The sequence below is a fragment of the Anabrus simplex genome, chromosome 9 (assembly GCF_040414725.1).
Source record: "Anabrus simplex isolate iqAnaSimp1 chromosome 9, ASM4041472v1, whole genome shotgun sequence".
NCBI classification, from domain to species: domain Eukaryota; kingdom Metazoa; phylum Arthropoda; class Insecta; order Orthoptera; family Tettigoniidae; genus Anabrus; species Anabrus simplex.
Genome location: NC_090273.1, coordinates 156,958,765 through 156,983,454, shown reverse-complemented (window position 1 = coordinate 156,983,454; position 24,690 = coordinate 156,958,765). Strand labels below are relative to the sequence as shown.

Sequence of the window (24,690 nt, the reverse complement as noted above, 5' to 3'; positions counted from 1 at the left end):
CATCACAAAGGCGGTATTTGGAACATTCAGTCAGGAAGATGCAGAAAAATATGAGTCAAAAATTAGTGAGTTAGAACAAGAACAACTATCAATTATGAAAATTGCAAAATACCAAATGATAGTCGTAAAATTAACATTGCAATCTATGAACAGCACCATTTATGATGTCACAGCAAATGAGCAAAGATTAACTCAGAATATTGCAGAAATTAGATCTTACCTTGCCAATAGCACGCTTCAGGTTGCAGAAGCAATTAAACAAGTAGAATTAGAAAATTCAGAAAATAGACATTTGATTGAAATTGAAGGCCTTCTCATACAACTGTATGAGCATTACAGTGTTGTATTGTCAGGTATAATGAATGCACAGGTAGGAGTCATTCAAGTGCAAATAATTTCACCAGATGATATCATTAAAGGTTATAAGGAAGCTCGGGGAGATTTCCCTAAAGGATTGTCCCTGCCATTTGATTTAAAATCAGCTTACGTTTACTTGATTTACAAAGTAGCCACAGTGGAATTGTTCGCAAATAAGAATTATTTGGTATACATCATAAAGACACAACTCACAGATAGAATAACTTATACGTTATATCACATGATTACATTCCCCACGTATATGAAAAGTAATCCACACCATTTTGTTTATCTTCAAGAGACCAAGGATTATACCCTTATGGGCAAAGAAAAACAAACTTTTGTTCAATTAGATAAGGATCAGGTAAAGTAGTAACACCCAGTTGGAAATTATGTCATGTTAAATTCCCCATTAATACAGTGTACGCTCAAAAAAAGTTTGCGCAATCAAGCTCCTGATTGGAGTTAGTTAGATTCCAGATCATTGTGAAAAACGGGTACTTTCCGTGCAACAGCTCATGTGGATACCTATTAGAGCGAATATATATGTATCCCCAGAAGAAACCAAGGTAACATGTATGTGTAAAGTTACCACCAGTGACATTAGGTTAGCAGGCACTGGTATTCTTGTTTTAATTGCAGTCTGTACAGTATATGTCCCGCATAGTAAGATACAAGGTGTAGTTGAAGTGAACACTACACAGAACAAAGATTTTATACCAGACGTAACGCTTGATTATGACTGTTGCGAAGGGATAGGTAGTGAAATCAAATTAGAACGGATACCTGAAATGAATAAGTTGTCATTGAATAACCTGTTGAATCACATTGACAATTTAAAATGGGCTACCCATAAGATACAGGAAGTGGAAGAAATGGTGAAACAAAAGGAAGAATAAATGCAAAGACAAATGATCTATCAGCATATTAATGTGTACAAATATATTGTGTGGATAGTTATTAGTATCATAGGTTTAATGTTACGATGTTATTGTTGTAATTGTTGCTGTCCGAAACTAGGGTTTCCAGCAAAGAGATGGTTCGATGATGCACAGGCTCATTGCCCAAATATTTGTGTAAAGCAAATAGTTATTAGGAAGGGAGATAAGGTTAAGACTTCAGACGAAGATTTAACCATATTCCGACATCCCAGGCGGATCCGAGGACGCTCAGAGATGTCTGAGTGAATCATGGAATTACACTCCAGGCCTACTGGGGGACGCCTTAGTACGCCCGTGAGATCTATAGAAGCAGTAGAAATAGATGCACGTGTTAATCAGATTAGAGAACAACCTTCCCCTTCACCACAGAGTCGCCGATCCTTGCGCACAGGCGACATCAGAGTGTGAATAGTGTAGGACAGAAATGGACGCAACGTAAGGTTGCATCCATTTCTTCCCTAAGGGGGGGGGGGGGGGAGATTTCGTGTACCGACCTCCCAAGGGCTCGAACCAGCGGAATGTCAGATGAACGGCAGCCGGGATTCGCAGCTGAGATTCGATCTTACAATATCAAGGGAAATAAATCTGTGTCAGAGTAATAACCAGTAATACGGGACAAATTGTAGTGTCAGAACAATTGTATGGTAATTATATTCAGATTTAATAATTAGAAGGAAGAATAAGCTTTTCAGTGAAGTTACAAGTAGTGGAGAGCATTAGTCATGCAAGTTCTTGCGGAACGCGCCTACGAAAATATTTTTACAACAGAGGATGTTTGCTTGTTTGTGTATTGACAAGCGGAGTCTAATAGTCGGTATAGGAGCCGGAGACTCGCCGACAAAGAGCACAAAGCCAGTACACTTGTACTCTAGTCGAGACAAGGAAACAAAAGTGCAAGAAGAAGGAGAGAGACAGTAGTGCCCAGAGAGCAGCACTTACTGAGACGAGCAGCCAGGTAACGTCCATGGGCCCAACCCCTAAGGTAGTGGGAAGGGTCCGACCTTTGCTTCTAGGAGAGCAGATATAATCCTAAGCCAAGCTGGCGCGGGGCTCTCACTCGACTAGTAATTCGTACTCTTAGGACCAGGCTCTTCGGAGCAGTTAGTGGTGACAGTGAAGTTGTACTTACATGCCGCAGAGCAGAATTCGGACTTAGCGCGTAGCCGTAGGTTAGGTTCGTGAAGCAAGCTCTCGTCAGACCAACATATTCAAAACCTGTAAGTGAATTTGTATATGGTGTACATAGTCGTCCTGGGTAATGAAGGACAGGGAAATTATTTCATCTTTTATTCGGGAGTTGCGGGACGGAGTTCGCACCTACATTTCACCTCCCTACACAACCGCTCGGCAGGACAGGTAATACGCCAACTCCAACGGCCTGGTGACCAATCAACTAGAACGTTTCGCAGGACAGGTAGGTCACGACATCAGAATGTTGGGCGGCTTTTAGTGCCGGCCGGGACATGTTCGGCTCCCCTGATACACGTCTTTCTATTTGAATCCCATGGGCGACCTGCGCGTCTGGGTGTGAGATAATAATAATAATAATGAGGCAGCGAAAGGCTTATAAAAGAAACTGTCCCGGCATTCGCCTTACTGAGGAGAATGAAAAACCACGGGAAATCATTCTCCGGACGGCCGACAGTTGGATCAGCCCACCACCTCCCGAATGCAGAGCTGTACGGCTGTCAGCCGAAGCTCCTGGGCACGGTATTGGCGGGATTCTGAGGTACAAGTCTGGCATTACGGCCAGCACAGCTTGCAGAGTGCACTAGTCACCCGCTTTGAATATTAACTTACCGTAGGAAACAAGTGCCGGGGACACAGTGAGTATGGCGGTCGTGGCCAAGGACGCGCCTATGGCCCACCTCCGTCGCCAAGAAGATGGCAGCAGCAGGGGAAGTCCCCAGCATGGAGCCTCCATGAGCGCAGCGTACCAACAAGAAGAGAACACAGCGGCATCTGTTGGACGAACACCGAGAGCAGAGCTAACCAGTGACGGAGCGTTGTGAGTGAGACCGAAATAGCACAAAGAGCTGGCCATCCTGAAATGGAAACAATCAGCATCACAAACTAGAAGAGCCATAACATTGTGTTCATTTCAGAAAATATCGGTAGTTAAATATCGAATGTTCAATCAAATACTTCATATGTATAAATATTTAATTAGCAAGGGTCAATGACGGAGAATAAGGAGTAATAAGGACCATCTCATATCAGAATTTGGGAATCGTATTCAGGTTCAATTGCTATATAAGTCTACAGACATTGCAAGTGACCAGGGTCAGTTGATCTATATTGACGGTGGTTGTGGTAATGGTGTTGATTTCTGTTTTAAGATGAATCACAACTGGGCGGCCATCCTCTCATTAACAGTAATCAGTAGGAAAAGAAGAGGTCCGACACTTAGGAGAATGAAGGTATCGGCTATGGAAGGAGAAGGGTCACGAAGGACGTGAAGCCTCGACTTCTCTAATACCGTCGGGGTCGGAAAAGAACAAGAGTTGACCAAGGGAGGTCGGATAGGAAAGATGAAAGTGAGGAGCCTGGCACAAGTAAGTGGAAGCAATGCCAGGACTCAGCTGAGGAACAACTCACGCTACCAAGTAGAGAGTCTCTGCGGCCCCTATTGGTCACCTCTTACGACAGGCAGGGGATATCGTGGCTGTTTTATTCGCCCCCAACCACAGGGGTAGGATCCCAATCACCGGCATCCCGGTGTCTCATGCTATATTTATCAGTTAAACGGACGTTAAAAGCATACACTTAAACTAAAGTTCACAGAATACCCTTTCCTCTACATCAATAAGGCCGTCGCAATGCGAACATCTAGCCTTTGGCACTGCTTCCGCGAACCAAGCCTCACCATCGTTATTCCCTTAACACCTCTTGTCCTGACATTATCGGTCTCGAGACCTAGAGACTATTTTTCATAGCCCTTCTTTTTCTTATCCTGACACACTCAGTTTTTGATAAATAGGTCCTCTTCTTCTTCCTTTTTTCTGGTAAAGATGTCCATTCTCGTTGTATTTACTCTTAAAACAATAATGAAAATCCACAGCCTGTTTCCAGTCATTCGACCGGGTCAGGAATGGAATTAATGAAGCCCCTGTCTGGCGGTGACGATAGGAATTTTTGCGGGCTGCTGAAGCCTGTCGCACTCCTCTAGGGCAAAGATTATTGACGGACAGATGAAATGAAATTATATTGGAGAGTATTGCTGGAATGAAAGATGACAGGGAAAACCGGAGTACCCGCAGAAAAAAAAAAAAAAAGCCTGTCCCGCCTCCTCTTTGTCCAGCACAAATCTCAGATGGAGTGACCGGGTTTTGAACCACGGAACCAAGCGGGGTGAGGCCTCGACGCTGCCGCCTGAGCCACGCAAGCTTTGCTCTTAAAACAATAATCCCCACCAGACAACGCGCAAGGTCAATGCCACTTCCTTGTTAATGCTTGAAAAGGTGCTATGGCTTCGCTGGTTAAGTCATAAGGTACACGTGTTTTCCATTGTCGGTGGACTAGACTCCTGTATTTCGACATGATCACAGAGTTCATCTCCGCTGTTGAGTATGTTCCACTTCTTGAGGTTGACCTCCACGTCCTCAGCTTGTTGAGTCTCTTCCGCGTGCCGCAGGATACCAATGGATATTTTTAGAAATGGAAATGTTCTTATCTATAATCTCAAAATTCACGTTGCGTATGAACTAAACAGGACTCTCAACTTGGAAACGTTCAGTGGGTCTTTAGCTGGACCTGGCATTACTCTCGCCAGTTTTCTGTTCAAACTCTCTTGGTAAGGTCGTCTTCTCTTCCAATTCCCATCTCCTAGTCTATTTGTTCATTCGCTTCGGTGTCACTAAGAACATCTCTACCACAACTCTCATTACTGCACGGATGTTAGTATCCATGATCTCTAATAAGAGATTTGTCTGTACATTGCTCAGAATTAAAAAGAAACCTATTTCTGTATCGGTTGTGTGTACAGTAACAAGGAAATGCACTTTTTAATATTCCGTAATGTCTGTCTGTCTGTATGTATGTATTTACGCGCATCGCGAGAAAACGGCTGAAGAGAATTGACTGAAAATCGGTATGTAAAGTCGTAGAATAAGTCGCTACAATCTAAGCCATAAATAATTTGATTCACGCTGAGTGAAATGGTAGTTTAGGGGAAGGCCTAAAATTTAATTCTCAAATATGTATGTTATTAGTGGTCCTATCGATAAGTACAATATAACTAAAGTTACATAAAATTATATTTCCGATCATTTATGGCTTATACATTTTTACCCTACCGGCTATGATAACAGAGGTATTCATGAATTTGGATTTTTGTTGCTAAGTCTATATCACCGCCGAGACACGAGAAAATGGGTAAACAGAATTTAATGAAGATCGGTATGTAAAGTCGGTGAATAAGGAACTACAATCTAGGCTATAAATAATTTTATTCATCCAGGTTGAAATGGTCGTTTAGGGGAAGGCGTCTAAAATGTATTTTTAATTACCTATGTTATTGGTCCTATCAAAAAGTTCTACATAACAAAAGTTATAGAGAACACAATTTTATTTATTTATTTATTTATTTATTTATTTATTTATTTATTTATTTATTTATTTATTTATTTATTTATTTATGCCTTTTTTCAGTGGCGAAGTTAGGGCTCGAGGCCCTCTCTTCCACTTAACCACATACTAATCAAAATCTTAAATAAAATACTGAGATGATTAAAATAGTTAAAACTACAAAAATTAGAGAATAAATTTAAATACATTACTAAGTTAATACTAAAACTAATTAATATTAAAAACTCTAATGACTAATCCTCAGGCGCGCACACATTCATACTTCAACCATTCAGTTAGCTGTCCTCAGCAGGTAGTCTCGGCAGGTGACCTTAAATCTTTGTAAAGAGCTAGTTTCTATGACCTGATCTGGCAGGGAATTCCATAATCTGGCGCCGGTCACTACAAGCGATCTGTTAATTGTATCTGTGTGGTGCACTGGAATAGAAAGAGAGGATCTGGAACGTGTAATTAAGTTGTGAAATGATGATAAAAAGGTGAATTTAGAAGAAATATACAGTGGCTGACTTTCAGCTAGTACTCTAAACACCATCGTTAAAATGTGTAGCTGCCGACGTTTGATGATGATAATGCTTGTTGTTTTAAGGGGCCTAACATCTAGGTCATCGGCCCCTACTGCTGCCGACGTTAATCAGGCTTCAGCCATGAGAGAGCCTTATAGTACGGGGTGATATGAACATCGTACCCGATATTGTAAATATATCGCAGGCAGGAATTCAGTGCTCGTTGAAGTTTAAGTGTTTCGTCTCTCGTCATATCAACTAGAACAACGTCACACTAATCAAGAATAGGGAGAACCAGTGTCTGTATTAGTTTGGCCTTAAGCTCAAATTTATGTCCTAATAGTTTTATCGTGGCAGTAGTGATTACTGTTCTAAGAAGAATTCATAAAATTAGATTAATTTAGACTTGTACTGCTCAGTCGATATCAACGCCGAGCATCGCGACATGGACATAATGTTCAATCCTGTTAACTGGCGATGGTTTTTGTCATGATTGTTCTTAAGGTAAAAACGCATTGTTTTTAAATCCCGACTTACGCGTGCTCCTTGTGACTAATTAATTTAAACTATTGAAGATGGTGATAAATACAAGTCCCTAGGAATATTTGCTTTCCTTTTTGTATGAAAAGTTACCATCATTAGCCTATATATTTGTGATATTTCGATATGTTTACATATCAGTTAAGCGATACGGTGGCGTGAATAGGCGTTACTTGGTTAACCTATTCTAGTTACTTGCCTTCTAATTCCATAAGTATAAATTTTCTCCGTAATATTTGTCTAAAATACTTATTTTAAAATCTTTTTACAGTTCTGGAAATAAAACATACCAATAACCTGCATTTCCTATCATGCCGATATTATGCTGGTTAACCCTTATAAATCAATAAACGTGGCCGATAATAACGCAGTCTGTCCCATTACACCTAGAATAATTATTTTCAAAGAAAATTTGGAAGTATGAATACTTTCTGCCCCTAGGAGCAACTAACACTTCCACTGTCACACTTATTCGCAGACCTTCACATTTAGTTTATAGATGTGTCATACAAGTATGCATGTTGATAATTATTGTTTTACAGGGACTAACATCTAAGTTATCAGTTACTATTATATATTATCGGTCGAGTTGGCCGTGCGGTTAGGGGCGCGCGGCTGTCAGCTTGCATCCGGAAGATAGTGGGTTCGAATCCCACTGTCAGCAGCCCTGAACATGGTTTTCGATGGTTTCTCATTTCCACACCAGGAAAATGCTGGGGCTGTACCTTAATTAAGGCCACGGTCGCTTCCTTCCAACTCCTAGGCCTTTCCTGTCTCATCGTTGCCATAAGGCCTATCTGTGTCGGTGCGACGTAAAACCACATAGCAAAAAACTATTGTATATGAATAAACACACATACCACATGTTCTTCAACAATTCTAAATGCTCAGGCTATATCAAACTGAGTTAATGAAGCATAATGAGATATACCATTCACAAAACTATCCTAAAAATGTAACAATTATAATATGATGAAAGAGAGGAAGCCATGTAGGCTGCAGCCAATCAATACAAAAATGTATGATACAATGTAAGAAAGATAATAAGTCATACACCATTCTTATCCAGGATGAAGATCAGGAATGTTGTGAAAACCTGAGAACTGTATGTCTTGACAATATTGTCCTAAATCACTGATCACTGAACAATATGTGCTCGTTCAATAGTCTTGATTTTTTTTTCTCTTCTTCCTTAGAACATTCATGTCGCATTCTGGAACTTAACTTCACCAAGTCCATTTCATGGCTCTGTGCAAATTCCCGATCAAGTAAATGGTCATTTGTGCTATAAAACAAGGTTCCATTCACTGACCTCAACACCCTACAGAGGACCCTCTGATGAACGTCTTTGCTCCTTGGTACATTCATATTTCTGAGTGCAGTTTTAGTCAACTTACACAACACTATCACATATCTGGAGAGCACGATTACTCCCTCACCTCCAGAGAACATCTTCCCCCTTGAATAAGGCATAGTCTCTGTAGTTCTCTCCTGCACTTCTCAGAGCACTCAAGCATACTGCACATTTAATAATGCGTTCCACCTTTCTCATCAAAAATCCAGTTATATAGTCCCTCTTCTAGCTGTATTTCCACTAGTGTTTCTATGTGTGTCCATTTTATTCCATCACCTTCATTTTTAAAAATTGGGCTCAAACTAGCCAAAGAATTCTTCACCAATATGAGCATGTGGCACATATCTAGAAAAATAAATACTCGCTCTTTTGTCACTGGGTGTTAAAATGGTCGGTGTCATGCAATATGGTCAGAGGAGTGGTTACTAAATTTGACTTAAATTTTTCCTGACAAACCGAAGGAATGGGGACCTTCCAACGGCCATTGATGGCGTTTACCAGAAATACAAGTACCTCATTTGCTTCTGGGAGTGAATCATCATGGACATCAGTCCCCATGTCCACATATGCCCTTTCCATCCCATTCTACCTTCTTCCTGATGCACATTTCATCAATAATGAGGCTACAACGGACAGGTTTACCCTCTTCTACTACAAGCTTTGGAGCTATTAGTGCTTATTTTGTAAAGCCAGGAGAGCCATCTACAATTTCCTAAGAGTGTGTGGATGAGGTAAGCATACATTGAACTTCTCCCTTACTGGAATAAAAGTGCAATGTAAGAGCAAAGCATCGAAACCCTTGAGAATACTGTTGCTGTTTGTTCCCCAGCATTTTCTGAAACAGTTCTTCAGTAGGATCGGAGAAGGAAACATGTGGAGGTAAAAAAATATTATATTTTCCTGGAAGGAGTGTGGGAAAACTCGGTGTAAACCACTCTCAGGGTGGCCACTGTCAGAACCTTCTATCTCCGGACATCCGGCCCAGCCGCACAGTCATAGTGCGTGACGTATGGCAGTGCTGTGAGGTCCAGAAATATATTTAGAACATTTTCAAAGTAAGGTAAGTCCACTATGTGAGTTCTGGAAGGGATTTCGGTCTTTGGACTAAGTAATATAAGTCAGAACTAAACTATACGTACAATATTTCATTTGGTCCAAATGGTACAAGTAATTCACGTAGGGGAGAAGAGTACAAGTCAACTCGTTTTCCCTGTAATCATGTCAGTGTCTTTTTAGTTATAGATTTTAATCCGTACCTGTGAAAAGATATCTTACTCCCCTTTCTAAATCTCTGACTGTAATTGTACGCAGCGCAAGATATGATATGATCATTTTTGCTATATTGTTTCAAATTGGCGTACTTCACTTATCACATTTACGAAAATACGTGCATTTATATGTTTGCGATATATTACAATTTTATAGAAAAAGCCTCGTATGATTATTTGAAATCTCCCGCTTATGCCGACGGTCCGAGCATGTTCACCATAGGTGCCCAACATCAGCTGATTTGACCTTGGCGCCGTGTTCTGCAAACAGCTAATATCACAGAGTCGGTAGAAAACTAAATGTCAAAGCTTACAATACAGAAAGCTCATAAAATGATCAACAGTAACACTACATTGACCATTGTTTGTTGTGATGTGCTTTATGTCCTCCGCTGCAACTCATCTCCGAGCAGATAGATGGGATTACTGCTGCCTGCCTGAATAGTGGCGGGAAGTAACTGGGGAGTTAGATAACTCTCTTCTTTAGCATATCATTCCTCTGGTTCATAAATGTTCTGATATTACTGGTACGTAACACACTGGTTCAACATACTATTTCAGCTATTGGATCCCTACTCTGAGGCACTGATTGGAATGAGCAGTGTGCACGTTTACATGAATAATGGAAAAGGAGTATTCACGGCTGTCTGCGGCCTGGTCATTCCAGCTCGAGAGCTTTGGGCTGTAAGATCGGCAGCGTAGTACCCTACTATTTGTTAAAAGTGAGGAAATGTGCGGTTTTCTACTTGACCAAGTATTTCATATGATAACATTGGTTTAAATCGCGACATTCCTACTGACGTCACTGTAATGACCTATGTTGACTTCAGTTGCAAAAACCACAAAGACAGTCTTTCTGCGGATGTACAAAAGGCAGGTGGAGAGTGAGTTAGTGTCTGTCATTATAACGAAAGCCGCTCAACTTGATTCTGACTGGCAGTAGGCAAGTGGGCCTACCATCATAATGAAAACTCTCCAACTTGATTGAGGCTGATAGTAGGAAAGAGGGCCTGCCATTACACCGAAAATTCCCTAATCCAGTCTTCACATGAGAATAGATGTATGGTAACTTTCCCGTTGCGTTTCTGGGGTAACGTTAATACAATCTTACAACGTGTAGACTACCTAAGCTAGAATTCTCTATACAGTGTAGAATTCCGTAGCGAAGCAGGGGTAGGCTACACCAGAGCCGTGTAGTCACTAATGTCTCCATGCAAACAACCAACCTTTTACTTACTAGTTCTGTAACCTAAACTAGCCTTAATACTTACCACACTAAATGTAATAGCGGTGTACGAAGCTGTGGCCTTTCTTCAACTTGTATGTGTTCCTCATTTGGCGCTTCCAGGATCTTCACATCATTGCATATATGGAACGCTATAATGTCGTCATCATGTGGCAAGTGGAGTGGCTGACGCTGAGATGTTTTCAGGAACAGCCTGCGAGGAAGATAATTCATAACATAACAGGTATGCACATGCAATGGTGGTGATTACTGTTTTAGGAGGAAGTACAACTGGGCAACCATCCTCTATTAACACTAATAAGAGGAAAAATTGGAAGGAGTCCGACACTTCGAAAAAATGAAGGTATCGACCAAAGAGAGACAACGGCCCCGAAGGGCGTGAAAATGAAAGACTTCCTAGGCCTCGGAACCTAATAGCGTCGAGGTCGGAAAAGAACAAGAGTTGACCAAGGGAGGTCAGATACGATCGACGAAAGTGAGGAGCCTGGCACAAGTATGTGGAAGCAATGCCAGGACTCAGCTAAGGGTCCCGTGGTCGCCAACCCACGCTCCCAAGTTGAGAGTCCTTGGTGTCCCTTTAGATGTTCTTGCCCATATAAAACAATATCGCCCCAGAACCATAAGGGTGGCGTTGAAATGCGTAAACAACCGCGATACAGGCATGGTTACCAGAACCATCAGAAAGTGCTGCCATTCGTTGTTCCTAGCATAGTGTTAAAATGACGTCTCACAGGGCACAGTTTTGCGCTCTTTGTCGCTTTCTTTTAGCAACCATTGATTCGTCTTGTTTCCGTTTTCTGTGTTCATCTGATAAAGAAAGGCGAACACCTCTAAAGGCAAAGTGCCTTTCGAAACTCGCGATGAGTGAGTGTATATGCTTTAATTACACGGCATAATCCCAAAAATATTTTTCACCATGAATAATAATAATGTTATTGGTTTTACGTCCTACTAACTACTTTTACCGTTTTCAGAGCCACTCGCCCGGGCAGATGAAAGAAATGAAGAGAAACATACAGTATCTTTGTAGAGTCCAACAAGAAGTCATGGTAATGACCTGGGAAGGCTTGGTTAAGTGGCATGGAATCTTTTCTGGACTGTAATAACGGAACTTAGAAAGGGAGGGAATGGTAAAGCAATACCAGGCCAACTCATTGTAGATCCCAGGGAATCACTGGCCAGATGGAGAACATAATGAGGCCTCCCTTAAAGAACGTTATATATTAACATTTGGACATGTTGAGATTTTCATGGGATAAGATCGTATATCATCTAAGGAATAACTTGGCACAAAATGGTTACTCTATATTCAAACAAACGAGAGAAAAGTTTTTGTTTGAAAATTGGCTTCCCTGCAAGAACGTTGTGCTGACGCCAGTAATCTGAATACGTCACCACTATCGAATAAGGGCAGGAAGAGAAAGATTAATTATGGAGCAGAATATTTAGAGGTATTTAACGTCTATTATTACAGTAGTTATTTACTGAAAAGTGAAGTTAATGTTTTCTTGTTCCCATAAGTGTGTCACATCTATTAATTCAATTAAAGTGTGATGAATTGTGTATCCCCGCCTAACAAACCCCTACGGTTTACCAGGTTCAAACAATGCAGTCTAGCGGTGAATTCTGAAACAACAACGAGCCGATTCTCAGAACGGCTCTTTCACGGCCTTGTGAGTGTATAACGTAGGCAACGTCTAATCACGGCAGCTAGCTAGAACGACGCATCACGTCGGCCGTGATCTAATCGACCGGATAACGATGATTAAGAAAAGGACTGTAATGTTTAGGAATAAATAAAGAATATAGCCCACTGTATTCTCATATTTTATCATATTGTATTTACCTAAAATTCGCAGCTCACATCCCTAGGATGTTTTCAACATCAGTTGTTTGCCTGAAGTGTTAGAACTGTGGATTTTTGTAACTGTTCATTTAGGAAAAGCTGTTAGTTAGTCGATCTTGCTTCTAGCTTCATACTAATGAAGTTCTAACTTCACACATTGCACTATTACTATTGCCAGAAAAAGCAGTAAATTTAACCTTCATCTAGTCGTGCGAGAATAATAATTACGTTACTAGTCTCGCACGGAGGTAATCTCCGGAGTTCAAAGTGCACGTATTTTTCATGGTTGATGCTTTTTCCGGCGGAATTATTTGCAGTGACCTTCAGCATTATTAAGATGTCATCTTCAATACATGTAGGTTATTTTTTCGTGATTTTCCAAAACAAAAAGTCCCTTAACAATACTAAGTGAAATAATGTAATTAAATTCGTAAGACTCGTAATGACCTACATTAATCACATCATGAAAATGAAAATCCACAGCCTATTTCCAGTCATTCGACTGGGTCAAGAACGGATTGAATGAAGCCCATCTCGCGGTGAGGATAGGAATTATGCCGGTTGCCGAAGCCTGTTACACTCCTCTAGGACAATTTTAATGACTGAGAGATGAAATTAAATAATATTGTGGAGTGTTGCAGTCGGAAAATCGGAGTACCCGGAGAAAAACCTGCCCCACCTCCGCTCTGTCCAGCACAAATCTCACATGGAGTGACCGGGATTTGAACCACGGAACCCAGCGGTGAGAGGCCAGCGCGTTACGGCCTGAGCCACGGAGGCTCACGTTAATCACATCATATGTAACATAAATCATTTGCAAAAACACAATTTTTAATAACAAAAGAACAAGGTCTTTAAAAGCCCGAAATGTTTTCTAAAATACCATATAATTTTCTCACTTTCACGTAAGTCGTTCCTTCTCTCAAGAATCTTTTTTTCTACAGAAGTAGATAAAAGAAACACGTTAAAGCTACGATGTAATAAAGATAAATATTTCTAGTGATTGTAAATGCATTCAGCAAAATGTAGCATTACATTAATATTCGATGAGGAAGGAGAAATAACCCATATTGGTCGCATACGAATTTTTCATCCGGGCAGAAGAAAGTAAGTAGAATAATAGAATTGTTTCATGGAGAACTAGTTTAAACCACTTGTACTACGTTTACATGTTGCTTACCCACGATTTGTACAGGTAAATCATCATGATTATGATTATATATTTAGATTTCACAAATGAAACTCCGATAGCGCTTGTTAGTCTCCCAGGTGATGGCAGTCGTCACGCTCGCGCAAGGTGAGCACAGGACAGGGCCTGCAAATGAACGCAGGGATGAGGTGGTCCATACTGTTCCGAACAAACTAAAATCGACCCGAAGGAAATCTCCGTGCGCGACCAACTAAGGATCCCTAAAATATAGAAAAGTGCCGACATTTGGAGGAAAAACTAATGATAACTCGTGTTCAGCACGTTACATTCTTACAACATACACCAAGAAAGGAACATGAATAGTTTTTGTTTAATATTTTACCCTCCAGAGTTGGTTCTTCCCCCAGACTCAGCGAATGATCTCACCTCTACCGCCTCAAGGGCAGTCCTGGAGCGTGAGACATTTGGTTGAGGATACAGTTGGGGAGGAGGACCAGTACTGCGCCCAGGCAACCTCACTTGCTATGCTGAACAGGGGCCTTATAGGGGGATGGAAAGATTGGAAGGAATGGGTAAGCAGGAGGGAAGGAAGCGGCCGTGGCCTGAAGTTAGGTACCATTCCGGCGTTTGTCTGGAGAAGAAGTGGGAAACCACGGGAAAGTCCGACTCGTTGGCTGAACGGTCAGCGTACTGGCCTTCGGTTCAGAGGGTCCCGGGTTCGATTCCCGGCCGGGTCTGGGATTTTAACCTTAATTGGTGAACTCCAATGGCACGGGGGCTGGGTGTATGTGCTGTCTTCATCATCATTTCATCCCCATCACGACGCGCAGGTCGCCTACGGGAGTCAAGTAGAAAGACCTGCACCTGGCGAGCCGAACCCGTCCTGGGATATCCCGGCACTAAAAGCCATACGACATTTCACCACCGGAAAACCACTTCGAGGATGGCTGAGATAGAAAACGAAATCCCTCTATTCAGTTGATCTCCCTAGGCTGACTGGACCCCGTTCCATCCCTCGTACCACTTTTCAAATTTCTTGGCGCAGCCGGGAATTGAACCCGAGCCTGCGGGCGTAGCAGCAAATCACACTAACCATTACACCACAGAGGCAGATATATGTTTTGTTACGTAGTGTAATTTTAATATTCGGCTATAAAGTTTTGATTAAAATACTGTAATTAAATGGGAGGTAATATTGATATATTTCCTGAAATTGTTGTATCTTCAATGCAGAGGTTAGTGGGTAATGTAGGCTATTTACCTGGCGGTGAGCATCATACAGGGTATGGTTGGCAGCATTGCGATAACAGTGAGCCACCACCAGGACGTGACCAACAGGCCGGTGAAGCTGATGATGATTGTCGCCAGAGTGTTGGCCGCCAGGAAAACAGCCAGGATCAGGCGACTCTCGCCAGGATCGCCCGCCTCCAGCGCTGCAACATTAAATACTCTATTATTACAGGAGTGAGCTGGTGCAATGTTCCTTTTCCACAAGGTTCATCGCATTCAACTCATTAGATTCTTCAACCTTGCAAACATCTACGAAAGGATCAGTTAACCCTCAAACCCCTCGTAACCAGCACTTAAATAGCTGGAAGTAACGAATCAACGGCAATTCCCTACGGATGATGATAATAATAATAATAATAATAATAACCTTCTTCTTTTCTAGCCTATTTCAACCCACTGCTGGATGTAGGCCTCTTTCATATGCTTCCATCGTCTTCGGTCTTGAGCCACTTGGAACCAGCGTGTTCCAGTCAGCAGCTTTATGTCACCGAGCCATTTCTTCCAATGATTCTCTTGTGTTCCCATGGTCTCCAGTCAACAATCCTAGAGGTCCAGCTGTTGTAGTTTTGTCGAGCTATGTGTCGTACCCATTGCCATTTTAGTCTTGCTACTCTGTCTGTTACATTCGTTCTTCTCCTGATGTCCTCCGAATGGATCTCATCCCTAAGGCTGATCCCTAGCATATGTCGCTCCATGGCTCGTTGTGTTCGCTGAAGCTTGCGAGTACTTGCCTTAGTCAGAGTCATCGTTTCTAGACCGTACCGGTAAGTAACTTGCAGCACGCACGAATATAATAATAATAATAATAATAATAATAATAATAATAATAATAATAATAATAATAATAATAATAATAATAATAATAATAATAATAATAATAATGTGTTGAGATTCCATGAAATGGTCCTTGTTTTGCGTCAGTGTACCTAACTCAATATTTTCTATACTTTGCGAAAATGTTAACGTACTTGTTCCATAGCCTGTTGTTGACCTTTTTATTAGTAACAATGGACATTGTGCGCAAGCTGTTGTATAAAATACGCCATAAATCACGCACTATTTAACAAACAGTATTGGTAAATCTACAGACACGAGGCTAGCGTAAATGAGGATGTTCATATACCAGCGCACTCTTCCGTCTGAGTGATGTTACCCACAAAACATACCAAGACGGGAGGAAGAAGACAGTCTAGGAACAGGCAGATGGAACATAACGTGTCGGTCTGAGTGGTTGGCAGGTTCGATCGTGGCTCAGTCTAGTGGTAATAAAATGGCGTATGCCGAGAGTGTTCGAGGACAAGTTTGGCTTCCCAGATGCACGTCCTTTGACTTGACGCCCGTAGGGGACCTGTGCGTCATGAATAGAATGAAATGATGATGAAAACGACACGTACACCCAGCCCCAGTGCCAGCGGAATTAAGCAATTATGGTTAAAATTCCTCACCCTGTCGGGAATCAAACCCGGGAGCCCTGTGACCAAAGGCCATCACGCTAACCATTTAGCGATGGAGCCGGACCGTCCGGTGGTATTTGACTTGCTCAAATGACTTATGTCAGCCCCGTGTCAGTAGGTTTACCGGCACGTAACAGAACACCCGTGGGACAAAATTCCGGCACTTCAGCGTCTCCGAAAACCGTAAAATTAGTTAGACGTTAATAAAACAATAATATTATTAATACGACGTAATATGCATTGTATCTGTTTGATATCTTCCCTGCACTGCATTTAAAATGAATTCTTTAACCTCGGACAAATACTGTGTACATCAGAGACAAATTGAAGTAGTTCAACCCAACCTGGGTGTTCGACTCAATCTCCTATACGTCGTATCGACACAGACAGGTCTTATGGGACAGGGACGGGCTAGGAGTGGGAAGGAAGTGGCCGTGGCCTTAATTAGGGTACAGCTCCGGTATTTGTCTTCTGTAAAAATGGGAAACCACGGGAAACCATCTTCAGGGCTGCCGATAGCGGGGTTCAAACCCACTATCTCCCAAATACTGGCCGCAGCTATCGAGCTCGGTCTTAACATCAATCGCAAGGAAAATGGTATCAGTAAGAGAAAAGGAAGGTCCAAGACTTCCCACCTTGATACCACTGGGGTCGGAAGAAAACAAGATCAGATAGGAAAGATGATAATGAGAAGGCTGGCTCAACTAAGTGAAAGTGGAGTCACTTAAAAGCCAGAATTTTATCCCACATATTTTCATTGTTTGTTCGCGACGTTAAATCTACCTACATGAGGCTAGCGAATTTTAACACCTTCAAATACCACTGGACTGAACCAGAATAGAACCGCCCAACGCAGACTCCGAAGGCCATCTGAGCCAGTCAGCCATGAACTGGAGTCGAACCCTGAGTTCTCCTTGCCAGCTGTGTCAGGTGTTCAATACAGCGCACAGCTCTGTTATGTCACGCCTTCGTGGAACCAATGCAAGTTTTTACACCTCTCTAATTCTAGCTGACAGCTACAAAAGACCTAAGACGTACACAACAAAGACACAGACACATCGCGAGCTCCGTGTCGATGTGAGCCTGCTGCTCAAATACTCCACCCTCGTAGTGGTAGATTTCCCTGTATGTAAAGGAGCGCTATGGGACCAAATTCTGGCACCTGGGTGTCTGGAAAACGCAAAGACGTAAAGCCAACATCAGTTTCCTGAGATTCAGTGGAACCCCTATGGGTGGAGGCTGTAGAATACATCCACAGTATCCCCTCTTATCGGAAGTGCTGACTAAAAGGCACCTTTGTGGCTTGGCGACCACGGGGACACGAGTGGAGTTTAGTATTGCTTCCATTTACTTGTATAAGGTTCCTCACTTCCATCTTTCCCACCCCGACGGTTCTATGTTTGCTTGGCCTGAGGAGGCTAAATTTCATGCATGCCGTGGCATTTCCCTAACCCAGTTTTCTAAGTGCCAGACTGTCCCATACTTCTATTCTGGGCAGTAATAATAATGGCGTATGACCTCCGCAGACGTCTGGTGCAGGTCTTGCGACTTGACGTCCATGGGCGACCTACGCGTCTGCAAGAACTGGTGGTGGTGATTATCGTTTTAAGAGGAGGTACAACTAGTCAACCATCCTCTATATAACAGTATAATCAGAGAGGAAAAAATGGAAGGCATCCGACACTTTGAAAAATGAAGGTATCGTCCAAAGGAAGACAAGGGCCAAGAAGGGCGTGAAGGCCTCGAGTGCTCTAATACCGTCGGGGTCGGAAAAGAACAAGAGCTGACCAAGGGAGATCGGATCGGATAGATGAAAGTGAGGAGGCTTGCACGAGTAAGTGGAATCACTGTCAAGACTCAGCTAAGGGCTCCATGGTCACCAAACCCAGCTCCAAAGTTAAGAGCCCGTGGGGCCCCTTTTAGTCACCTCTTTCGACAGGTAGGGTATACCGTGGGTATTATTCTACCGCTCTCAGCCACAAGGGGACTGGGACGCCCTAATCTAATGATGGAGAACATCCACTACCTCAGACAGAGGAAATAAGCATTCAAGGTTAAAATCTCGGACTCGGCCGGGAATCGAACCCGGGACCCTTGGGCGAAGGGCCAGTATGCTAACCAGTAAACCAGGCAGCCGCGATTCTGGTTAGTGATAATAATCATGTTAAGTCTCACAACTATTTTAAATGGTTTTCCCAGACGCTGACGTGACACGAGACTGAACCTACCAAGTGGAGCTCAGACTGCCCCCACCGCCTGTTTGAGAGTCTCAAAATAGCCGCAAGTCGAAACTGTCCGCCTCCGTGGTGTAGAGGTTCCCAAGGCCCGGGTTCGATTCCCGGCTAAGCCATGAAAATTGAAAAGTGGTACGAGGCATGGAACAGGGTCCACTCAGCCTCGGTAGGTCAACTGAACAGAGGGGAGGGGATTCGATTTCCAGCTCAGCCATCCTAGAAGTGGTTTCCTGTGGTTTCCTACTTCTCCTCCAGGTAATGCCGGGATGGTACCTAACTTAACGCCAGGGCCTCTTTCTTCCCTCTTCCTTGCCTATCCCTTCCAATCTTCCCATCCCCTGCGAAGTCCCTGTTGAGCATAGCAGGTAAGGCCGCCTGGGCGAGGTACTGTTCCTCCCTCCCAGTTTATTTATGTAATCGTATGGTGACTATAACTACAAATTCATAAGTCCAGGTCCAAGTGTTTCAGCCACTCTACAGCACTTTCTGAAAGATGAAACAGGTCCCTGGAGCTTCCGGAGTAGGCATGAAGAGGGCAGCGCGAATGACATGGTCCATGGTGAGCTCCTCTTCACTTCATCACACACTGAAAAATCTATCCAACCCCACTTATGGCGTAAGAAATTGCAGCGTCCATGCCCAGTTCCAAGTCTGTTGAGGCGATACCATAGTTTTCTTGGGAGGTCGAATCGCTTCATTTTCTGGGTTGGATTTAAGTCATGAGCATTTGTTTCGGATGTTGAAATTGACCACTCATCCCGCCAGCTCTCGTTTAGATTAAAATTTTCCCTCAAGAGTCGGCCGGGCAGTACACTTGCTGGTCTCCTAGATCGAAGTCGTCGTGGCGATGGGTAACAAAATTCCTGGTGAACTGGTAATGAGGGAGATGACAAGATCTTCTTTGCTTCTCTCAGCAGTGCTTCCTTTCTCCTCAGGTGGGATATGACTAAGTACGGGTAACCAGTGGCGAGGTGTTGACTTTACAGTACCAGTTATGCAGCGCGTTTTATCATTCAGGTTAGTATCAACTTTATGCACATGTGCACTTTCCAGCCATACCGGGGCACAGTATTCCGCTGCAGAGTAGACAAAACTGATACCCGTTAATCGTAAGCAGTCAGCCGAGGCTCCCCAGGAACTGCCACAAAGCTTGTGCAGGATGTTATTCCTTGTAGCGATTTTGTGAGAGAACTTGGTGAGATGTTCCATGTAGCTCAGAGTTCTGTCCAGTGTGACTCCTAGATATTTCGGGAACGGGGTGTACTTTAGTTTTTCACCAAGGAATAAAAAAGATGGCCCGTAGTTTGCGAACCGATTGCTGAGATGGAAACATGGAACCTCGGTCTTAGAAGCACTTGGATCAAACGCCAAGACTTGAAGAATGTTTCCATTTTGACCAAGTCTGCTGAAAGAATGCCTTCTCCATCCTCAAAATGTCTGCTTTGAGCTACCCGTGCAATGTCGTCTGCATAGATGAACTTAGTAGCTGTGGTTGATGGTAAGTCATGAATGTAGAGATTGAAGAGAACTGGGACCAATACTGATCCCTGTGGCAGACCGTTATTTAATTTTATTTTGCGACTTTTAGAATCACCTAGGAATACTTCAAACTCTCTCTCACAGAGCACGTTGGAAATTAGGTTTGCAATATCAAAGCAGGGAATTACTTCCAGCACTTTAAGAATTAGTCCATGTCGCCAGACAATATCATATGCACTTGTCAGGTCAATAAGGACAGCTGTTTTATGTTGGAAGCCTGCCTCGATGTGAGTGGTAAGAGATAAAAGTTGATCAGTACAGTTACGATTTCTTCTGAAACCAGCTTGTTCTGGAGGGATTACAGATTCAATGAGTGGTACTATCCTAGTGAGGAGGACTCGTTCCAAGAGTTTATAAATCCAACTGAGAAGTTTTCAGGTCTCTGCTCCGACTTTCCAGGTCTAAGAAGGGCGACCACCTTTGACCGTTTGAACTGCTTTGGCAGGTTGTTAGTCTGAAGGATGTAAGTAAAAAGAGAAGTGACCCACTTTATGCTATGTGGACCTATATTTCGAAGGAATTCGTTGTAGATATTATCTGGGCAAGCAGCCTTACCGGTTTTCAGCATTTTGATAGCAGCTTCAACTTCCTGAATAGAAAATGGTCTAGACAGTTCCTCATTCTTCTTTGTTCCATGTTTGAACTCGGTGAGCTTAGGTTTCACAGTTTTCGTATGGCATTTATCTCTGTTGGCTCGAGTGACTTCAACCATTCTATTTGCAATGGCATCTGGGCTCAAGTTAGTACACTGCTTTTTAGAATAATGTTTTCCAGTAAGTCGATTTATGACTCTCCAAGCTTTTCAGCTCGATTTTGCAAAGTCCATATCTTTCACTGTTGCTTCCAACTTTTCTCTCCTATTCTTGTCTATTGACCGCAGAAGCTGTGAACCTACTTCATGGCTGCCTGTTATTTGATATTCTTCATACAGAGCGTCAATTTCTGGATTCCAACCGGGCACATAATATTTTGTGAAACCTCTCGGAATGTTTCTTATCAAGACCTTGAGATAATTTTTCCCAGTTTGCACGATTCAAAATTCCACCTGGGTAAAGTTACTGAGGTCACCAGGGGTATCTTCATACCTGCTTCAAACAGGACTGGTCGATGCTGGCTGTTTGGGAAACTCGACGATATTGTACGTTTAATATTGAGGGGTTGATAAAGGCAATCCTTGAACACAAATGTTAGGTCGGGGTTGTAGTCTTTTTTCCAGCGAGCAGATTGGAAAGTGTCCTTGCCTTTCGCATCAAAAACTAGGTACAGATCGGATATTTCAGCCTACTGAATTGTGCCTCACCACCTTCATCAACTGTGTCATATCCCCAGTTAGTATGATGGCTTAAAATCACCAGTGTGAATGCTGGGATGGCTGAAGGTTGGCAAATTGACAGGAGGCTTATACACGTTAACAACCGTTTCGTTATTAATATGTATATAGAAAAAATGAGATCCTTACACTTGACTCAACAACTTGAACTCCTGTAAGACTGGATTTGGCATACTGCTGATGGTGGATAGCGTCGACAAGGGTATAGCCCAATATTCGTCCTCTTCTATCAAAGTCCTGTTCATCTGTGGTGTGCGTCTCCTGAATGTTGACGATATCAATGTCGAAGTTGTATCCCCCGCCTCAAAGTCACACGCTCCAGGACACTGCCCTTGAGGTGGTAGAGGTAGGATACCTTGCTAAGCCCGAAGGAAAAACGAATCCTGGGGGGTAAACGTATTAAGAGTTATGGTTGCCCGGTCCCTTTCCTTCTCCTGCTGTATTCATCCATCCTCTAGTGATTAGTTGCTCCTGCAATAGCGAAGAATCTAACCGAAATGTCTGGGAAATGGAGTACCCGATTCCGAGGAACTCGTAGCGTCATCTATGGTGCGAAGCACGAGTGTATTCTGTAATGTTTTTGTTCCATCCTGCTCTCGCTGCAGTGTCCTGGAGCCATATACTGCACGTGACCCGGGCTCGGCAGGGCATTGATTGAAGCTCACAAATAAATATTTGGATGGAAATCTTCTGGATGAAGAACTTCGGAAGTTGATCTCGGGCATGGATGTCCCATCCCCCCTACTTTCACTGGCGCACTGATTAAGCTCAAGAGCATACGGCTCAATGGTGTGTTCGCAACTAAGTGGGCACTAAATCTAATATATTGAAAGTAGGGTGTTCTATAATAAAATACAGGAAAACACTATCCTATGGAATATTTTTTTTGCTAGGGATTTTACGTCGCACCGACACAGATAGGTCTTATGGCGACGATGGGATAGGAAAGACCTAGGAGTTGGGAGGAAGCGGCCGTGGCCTTAATTAAGCTACAGCCCCAGCATTTGCCTGGTGTGAAAATGGGAAACCACGGAAAACCATTTTCAGGGCTGCCGATAGTGGGATTCGAACCTACTATCTCCCGGATGCAAGCTCACAGCCGCGCGCCTCTACGCACACGGCCAACTCGCCCGGTCCTATGGAATAAGACGAATGTTTGTTCCCAATTCAAACACAAATGTTAATAAACTGATAGAGTCGCCGAGAAATCGATACACGCGAGAAAATACCATATTAAAAACACAAAGGAAATGAATTATATGGGAAATGCTGTTAACGTCCATATAAGTCTATTTTCTGAATATCATTGTGCCATTCCCAAATCAACTCATACTGACACTGAACACACGTATCCTGAACTTCATAGTAAATACGGGTATATTCCTTTATCTAAATCGGTACCCGCTGGTATCCGTAATATTAACACCTAATAACACATACTTTATACACAACGATAAGGCATTTCTCGCGAGGCAACAATATTAATTAACAACATTCATCATGGTCTTGAGATATTTTTATAAGCTACAATTCCGCATACCTCCATAACCATGAAAATCATGTCGTTGCTCGTCGCAAATAAGATACACTTGATTACATTAGTTATATATCACTTATCGCATATACGCGTTTCTCTGGGGTATTATCTTATCCTACTATTACAGTATACAATGCGGACCCATACAACGTTGGTATCCTGTAAGTCACCATACAATGATATAACACGTAAGTATAAACACATGAAATGTGAATCAATCACCTGTAAATACATCAACATCTTATAAATAAAGTTGTTCGTGTCTGTTTGTCTGTTTGTCTGTTTGTTTGTTTGTTTGTTTGTTTGTTTGTTTGTTTGTTTGTTTGTTTGTTTGTTTGTTTGTTTGTTTGTTTGTTCCACCATCACGTCGAAACGGCTGGATAGATCTCAACCAAACTTCATATTTAGAGTATACTCACCCCGGGGAAGGTTTCGATATGCATATCATTTTAAAATCTTTGAAAAGATGGGGGTTTTATAGGAAAACTACAACGGTCTTATACTATTATAGGCAAAATATCGCATTTGTGGTATAAGGACGAGACAAAGCTCAATTTAATCCTCTTGACGCAAAGAACAAAACTCGGTAAGCCCTACGGGCCCTAAAACCAACCGTTATGGAGATATTGGCACCACACTACCACTGCTCTAGGAATCGGGTAAAGAAATGAACTGTCGTAACCATGGCAACGTCAGCTCCAGGATTCTACAGTAGAGCAGTGAGATTATGTATATACGTTTGGGCATAGCTGCCAACCAAAATTGGTACAAATAAGACTTAATATCTGGAAGAAATATACTGTTGTGTAAGGCACTCATAGGACTCCTTTGGGCGGGGATGGAAAGGGGGTGAAGTACGAGTATAAAAATCTTACTATATATAGAAATGGAAGTGTGTTGTGTAAATGACACATCTCCTCCTAAACCACTGGAGCAATTTCAACCAAACTTGGTACACGTATTACTTACTATCGGGAGACGATCACTGTGGGGGGGGGGGTGTAAGCCATCCCTAGCGCCCTTAAGGGAGAGGGTCGGGGGGGGGGAGTTACAATAATAATCGAGAATAGTGTCGAATTCATAGTTTTCGGGGTCATTGAGTTGAACAGTAATACACTGGAATTTTTTAAAGTCCAGCCCCCTTTTAGGTGGGGAGCACAGGGGGGTGAGATATAGGAATAATTAAAAACACTTTCGAATTCATAGATTTCAGGGTCTCTGAGATGAATAGTATTACTCCGGATTTTTTGCAAGTCCAAGTGGGGAGCGAAGGGGGTGAAATATAAAATTAATCGAAAAACTACATATAAAAATATTATCTTCTTCTTCTTACTATATATAAATTGATATATGTGTGTGCGTGGGTGTGTGGGTGTGGGTGCGTAAATGACACATCTCCTCCTAAACCACTGGAGCAATTTCACCAAACTTGGTACACTTATCAATTAGTATCAGGAGACAAACCACGTGAGGGTAAGACCCTTATGGGCAGGGGGCGAGGGGGTGGTATAAAA

General features: G+C 42.5%; 1 protein-coding gene across 1 annotated transcript in view; it reads right to left on the bottom strand.

Annotated features, from left to right (window-relative positions):
* LOC136881015 (solute carrier family 22 member 1) overlaps positions 1–24,690 on the bottom strand; it is a 223,408-nt gene that overhangs the window by 20,606 nt on the left and 178,112 nt on the right. The window contains exons 5-7 of the mRNA XM_067153595.2: positions 15,054–15,225; positions 10,822–10,989; positions 3,099–3,343 (exon numbers count right to left, since the gene is read on the bottom strand). Coding sequence (XP_067009696.2) covers positions 3,099–3,343; positions 10,822–10,989; positions 15,054–15,225 — 585 coding nt within the window. The remainder of the gene's footprint in view (positions 1–3,098; positions 3,344–10,821; positions 10,990–15,053; positions 15,226–24,690) is intronic.